The sequence below is a fragment of the Mandrillus leucophaeus genome, unplaced genomic scaffold (genome assembly GCF_000951045.1).
Source record: "Mandrillus leucophaeus isolate KB7577 unplaced genomic scaffold, Mleu.le_1.0 Scaffold28, whole genome shotgun sequence".
Taxonomy (NCBI): domain Eukaryota; kingdom Metazoa; phylum Chordata; class Mammalia; order Primates; family Cercopithecidae; genus Mandrillus; species Mandrillus leucophaeus.
In genome coordinates, this window is record NW_012102920.1 from 2,460,409 (window position 1) to 2,465,943 (window position 5,535).

At 66.6% G+C, this 5,535-nt stretch overlaps 1 protein-coding gene across 1 annotated transcript in view; it reads right to left on the reverse strand.

The window, feature by feature from the left end:
• ABCA2 (ATP-binding cassette, sub-family A (ABC1), member 2) overlaps window positions 1-5,535 on the reverse strand; it is a 33,826-nt gene that overhangs the window by 19,963 nt on the left and 8,328 nt on the right. Inside the window, exons 14-30 of the mRNA XM_011985171.1 lie at window positions 5,304-5,477; window positions 5,099-5,201; window positions 4,914-5,028; window positions 4,628-4,818; window positions 4,322-4,472; window positions 4,046-4,250; window positions 3,701-3,865; window positions 3,418-3,598; window positions 3,088-3,300; window positions 2,801-2,997; window positions 2,523-2,705; window positions 1,940-2,124; window positions 1,700-1,820; window positions 1,189-1,425; window positions 853-1,059; window positions 484-586; window positions 77-393 (exon numbers count right to left, since the gene is read on the reverse strand). Of these exons, the coding sequence (XP_011840561.1) occupies window positions 77-393; window positions 484-586; window positions 853-1,059; window positions 1,189-1,425; window positions 1,700-1,820; window positions 1,940-2,124; window positions 2,523-2,705; window positions 2,801-2,997; window positions 3,088-3,300; window positions 3,418-3,598; window positions 3,701-3,865; window positions 4,046-4,250; window positions 4,322-4,472; window positions 4,628-4,818; window positions 4,914-5,028; window positions 5,099-5,201; window positions 5,304-5,477 (3,048 nt within the window). The remainder of the gene's footprint in view (window positions 1-76; window positions 394-483; window positions 587-852; window positions 1,060-1,188; window positions 1,426-1,699; window positions 1,821-1,939; window positions 2,125-2,522; window positions 2,706-2,800; window positions 2,998-3,087; window positions 3,301-3,417; window positions 3,599-3,700; window positions 3,866-4,045; window positions 4,251-4,321; window positions 4,473-4,627; window positions 4,819-4,913; window positions 5,029-5,098; window positions 5,202-5,303; window positions 5,478-5,535) is intronic.

Consider the following 5,535-nt stretch of genomic DNA (forward strand, 5'->3'; position numbering starts at 1 on the left):
TCTGTGGGCACAGCGTGGTGCGGTGAGAAGGACCCCTCGCTGCCCCTGCCCCCCAGCCGGCCCCCGGAACCGCTACCTGGCCCGGCAGTGGGTGGCAGCGAGACGTTCCAGGCCTGCGGGTCCTCGTCCAGGGACGCTGGGGAATCAGACGGGGCAGGCGAGGGTGGGGGCGGCACGAAGTTGGACAGCGGCAGCCCCTGCGTGAAGGACTCCAAGCACATGCTATCGAAGAACCGAGCCGCCAGCAGGCGCGACTCCCCGCTGCTCAGGTTCAACGTGGGCCCCAGAGAGCCGTTGGCCGGAGACTTGAGCACGCAGGTGGCGCCCACCCCTGACGGCAGCCGGAATGTGCTCACGAGCTGCTGGGGGCTGGCGTCGGGTGACAGCCGCAGCCTGCGGGCACCCACAGTGTGAGGTGGGGCTGCCCGTCTCTGCTCCCTCGCCCACTCCACCCACCAAGGCTGCCCCCGCCAGCGGCCTCACCGGTACTCGCGGCGCTCCTCGTTGGCGTAGGGGATGAAGTTGCCACGGGGCTGGGTGTAGTTGTGGTACTGGGAAGGTGACAGGACCAGTGGAGGCAGGTCACCTGGCAGGGACAGCACGGAGGCCTGAGCAGGTTCTGCCCACTGGCCAGCAGCCCCCAGGCCTCGGTCCCCTTCCACCAACCCCAAAGGATCCACGCCTGGGATCTGGGCCCCGAAGAGGCAGGACTCCCGGATGAACCCCGGCGTGTGCCCAGCCTCAGGTGCGGGGTGAGGCCCAGAGTCAGGAAGCTTGGGAGAAGGCATCCTCAGGGCTCCCGGTGGAAAGGGGGGACATAAGCCCGGCACGCCCGCCCAGCTGGTGGCCTACCAATCTCGGGGACGGACAGAGCCACGGTCATGGCCACGCAGACGAAGAAGGCCGGCAGCAGGATCTGGGAGAAGAGTGCCTTGGAATTGCGGCGGGCACAGTGGAAGCGTTTGACCAGCAGCCCGTGGAACTGGCGCACCTTCAGCCACCCGCCATCCAGCTTGCGGCTGCCCTGGCCAACCCTCGACAGGGCCTCCGCCTCAGCCTCTGTGCAGACAGGTAGGGGCTGAGCAGGTGGCTGCACGCTACCCTCTCCCCACTGGCTGCCCCCATGCCGCTTCCCTCTAACCCCACTCCCCCTCCCCGGCTGCCCCGGCCTCACCCGGCCACCCCCACCTTGCAGGCTGACGTTGTCTGGGTCCTGTGGGTTATCAAACAGGGGGCGGTAGTCGCCATAGACGTCGGTGTAGCCAGCTCCCTCGTCACCACGGGCAGAGCCCACAGATGATGCTGACTGCAGCGATGCCTGTGACTGGGCCAGCTCCGAGCACCGGGCCAGGTTGCCGGCGTGACCCTCCCCAGACACCGTGCCCTCCGCCCCGGGGAGCACGTCCTTCCTGGACTCCTTCACATCTGCCGCAGCGGAAGGGCCGAGGGGATGCTCAGAGTTACTGGCCCCTAGGCCTGCCCGGGACCCCCATGCCCGGTCTTTAACCAGTTCCCAGGGTCATACACCTGTCCGGGACCTCTGGCCACCATGACCACCCACCCAGGACCCCAGGCTAACCCTGGGGATGCCACCCAGGATCATGGTGGCGCCCCCAGACACCAGGCAGGAGTGACAGCACAGGCCCGAGCTGGGACTTTGTGGGTGGGGTGGGCTGAGCAAGTGGCCCGGGCCCCTCACCGGCCTCACTGTTCTCCAGCGACTGATCCTCCTCTGACACCTTGAGGAACACCTCCTCCAGGGTGGTGTCCATCAGTCCAAAGCTACTGAGGTGCAGCGCGTCCAGGCTGCGCTCCAGGTGCTGTGGGGGCAGTGGAGGGGGAGACTGCGGCAGGGACGCCCAGGCAGGGGTGCGTCCACCTCCACCGCCTGCAACTGCCCCCCAACCCTTATGCCCTGGCCTGCTTTTGGCCCTCACACCTGGAAGAGGCGCTCGAAAGCCCCCTTCTTGGCAGCCTCGCTGGGCAGGACGTAGGAGAGCTCCGTGCTTGTGTCTGAGACCAGCAAGCAGGAGGCCACGTGCTTGCGGATGAACTGGGACACCTGGAGCTCGGAGCAGCTGCTCAGCGGGGTGCGACCTGGGGGGCTGGATGCCAGCCCTGGCTCTGTGGGGGATGTGGGAGCAGGGAGGAATTCACTCAGGGGCTAGGGGGAGGGACCCCCGATGGGAACCCAACTGAGTCAAGATATGGGCGTTGGAGAGGGCTGGCCAGGCCCCAGCAGGTATCCCGGGCCCAGTGGGTGACGGTGAGGACCCAGCCTCTCCAAAATATGGGCGTTGGAGAGGGTGGGCCAGGCCCCAGCAGGCATCCTGGGCCCAGCAGGTGACAGTGAGGACCCAGCCTCTCCAAGATACGGGTGTTGGAGAGGGTGGGCCAGGCCCCAGCAGATATCCTGGGCCCAGTGGGTGATGCTGAGGACCCAGCCCCTCCATCGTGGATTCTCAGGTGGGGTCCCGGGGAGGGGGTGGCCCGAGGCCAGCTCAGGCAGCTTCAACACAGACCTTGGGGGCCCCCCGACTCGGCAGGCCGCTTGACCAGCGTGAGGCGGTACCCATCACCATAGGTGCCCTTGAGGAAGAGCGGGGAGCCGCAGCACTTGAGCTTCCCGTGGGAGATGATGGCAATGCGGTCCCCAAGCAGGTCAGCCTCGTCCATGTGGTGGGTGGACAGAAGGATGGTGCGGCCTAGGGCAAGGCCAGACCCAGGGTCAGGGGGCAGGGAAGGCACCGTCTGCACCCCTGCCTGCACGGCACCCCTGCCTGCACGGCACCCCACTCACCCGGCTTGTACTTCAGGATGAGGTCCCAGATGGCGCGGCGCGCGTAAGGGTCCACGCCCGCCGTGGGCTCGTCCAGGATGATGGCACGAGAGCCGCCCACAAAGGCGATGGCCACGGACAGCTTGCGCTTCATGCCACCCGACAGTGTCTGCACCAGCGAGTGCCGCTTGTTGGAGAGCTCCAGGTCCTCGATCATCCTGGGACAGGGAGGTGTGGCATGGGGCTGGGGCTATGCACAGCCCCAGGGCCTCTCCCCACCCGCTCCGCCCCACCCTGTGCCCACCCACTTGTCCATCTCTCTGCGGATCTCCTCCTGGGCCATGCTTTTGAGCCGTGAGTAGAACCAGAGGTGCTCCTCCACCGTGAGCCGGTCAAACAGCACGTTGTGCTGCGGGCACATGCCCAGGTTCTTGCGGATCTCATCCATCTCCGTGCGGATGTCGTGCCCATAGATGGTGGCGGAACCCGACGTCGGAGGGAACAGGCCGGTCAGGATGGACCTGGGTAGGTGGGTGGGGTCATGACCCCACGCCCTCTGCAGGGGCCCCACTCTGCCCCGACTAGGACTCCTGCTCTGGTCAGCAGATGCCCACGGCCTCGCCCCTCTGAACACTCACATGGTGGTGGTCTTGCCCGCCCCGTTGTGGCCCAGGAAGGAGACCACTTGGTTCTCGTAGAGGTTCAGGCTCAGCTTGTTCAGGGCCAGCTTCTTGTCATCCTTGTAGACCTTGGTGAGTTTGTCCACGCAGACTACCAGAGGCAGGTGAGTGGGCTCCTCCTCCATGCCACGTGTCTCCTCTGCACCAGGGCTGTGGATCAGCAGGGTAGGGGCGGCACCAAGGCCACCCAGGACTCCGAACCCAGCGCCCACCCATGCCACCATTCTGGCGCCAGCCTCACCAAAGCGCCGGCTCTCCATGGCACAGGCCTGGTCCTCCTCCATGACACTGAGGCGGGGGGTGCGTGCCCACGGCCAGCTCCACTCCCAGGCTTCTGTCCGCCCACTGCCCAGCCAGTAGGACTTCTGCAGTGGGAAGTACCAGGGCCGGGGCAGCCCGTACATGCCTGGGGGTCGGGGAGGGGAGGGGAGGCTGACCTAGGGCCTGGGGTGACCATCCACCACGTGGGCCATGTGCCCACCCAGGGAGCCACCCATGCTGCATCCAGGAGTGGACCCAGAGCGCTGGCCCCCAACCCTGGCTGGGGACCCCGCCTCTCCCCTGCCCTCCAAGGGCTGGCCAGTACCTGGGTGCACAGCCTCGATGTACCATGTGAGGATGCCGTAGACCACGGCGTCCACCATCAGCATGGTGACGGCCAGGAGCAGGTTGAAGTCATCCCCCTCCACTGGGGACTGGCTGAAGGTGTGCCACTGGATGCCCACGCCAGCCACCTCGTACAGCGCGAAGTACTTGGAGCCCAGGCCAAAGGCCGTCGTGGACATGAGGGACTGAGGAGGCAGTGGTGTCAGCGCGTGGGGTGGCCAGGCAACCCAGCCGCCCGCCTGCCCGCGACTCTCACCGCGATGCACTTCTCGAAGGCCGTGATCTTATCATGCGCCACCTCCTCTCGGATTGCCACATACATATAGGGCACGTAGCTCAGGAAGTAGATGATGCCACCGCAGGCAGAGGCCAGCTTGGCCTTGGAGTACAGCACGGACACCAGGAAACTGGGTGGGCAGGGGCCATGCGCGCCGTCAGCCACCCACACTCCCGGTCTCCTGGGCAAGCCTCTGCCAGGGTCCAGGGGGCTCCGAGAGGGTGTGGGGTGAGCTTGCTGGGCCAGTGCCTGCCCCAGGTCCCTGCCACCATGGCCCGTGCTCACCAGAACATGATGGTGGCCACGGCGTAGACGGCCAGGAAGAGCCAGATGATGACCACGTGGCTGTGCATGAGCACCTGGCCGTACTTCAGGATGGCGGTGAGCGCTGTCACGGAGATGGACAGCTGCACAAAGCCGGTGATGAACCAGGCCACCCAGTGCACCGCGTTGTTCAGGCCCATGGTCTTCATCACCTGCGGGTGGGCCAGGGGCTTGGGGCAGGCCCCGGGGAGGACGCCGCCCCTCCCTGCCAGCCCGCGCCTCCAGGGAGGGTCCCGGCCCGCCGCACCTCCTTGAGCCGGTGCTCCTTCTCCGCCACGATGTGCTGGATGGTCATGGCCACGGAGTAGACCCAGGAGATCACCATGCACAGCGGCATCATGTGCTCGATGACGAACAGGAAGCTGTGAGGAGGCCACGCTCAGGCGCCACTCAGCCCCTGCCCCAGCCCAGCCCCGGGCGCCCGGCACTCACTCATCGCGCGTGTAGCAGGGGTAGGGGAACATCTGCACGTAGCTGCCCGGCTCCACCACGTCGTGCCCCACAAAGGTGTCGATGATGGCGCGTTCCATCATGTCTGTGGGTAGGGGCCGCCATCAGGTGCCGGGCAGGCCCTCCTGTCGTCCCACCTGTCCTCCCCCATGAATCCTGAGGCCGGTCTTCCGGGCCCGCCCCTCACCCTGGATCCAGACGAAGCCGTAGAGGAAGTAGAAGCGGCCGCCAGTATTGGGCCCAGGCCGCCAGTAGGCGCGGCGGATCTCGTTGGTTTTCTCGGTGAAGCTGGAGTTCTGGCGGATCTTATAGTGCACGTGCGGCGGGAGCGAGCCGTCCTTCCGGGTCTGGAAGATCACACCTGGGGCCGGGAGGTTGGGGCGGGGCCAAGATGTAGGGGCGGGGCCAAGAGGTGGGGG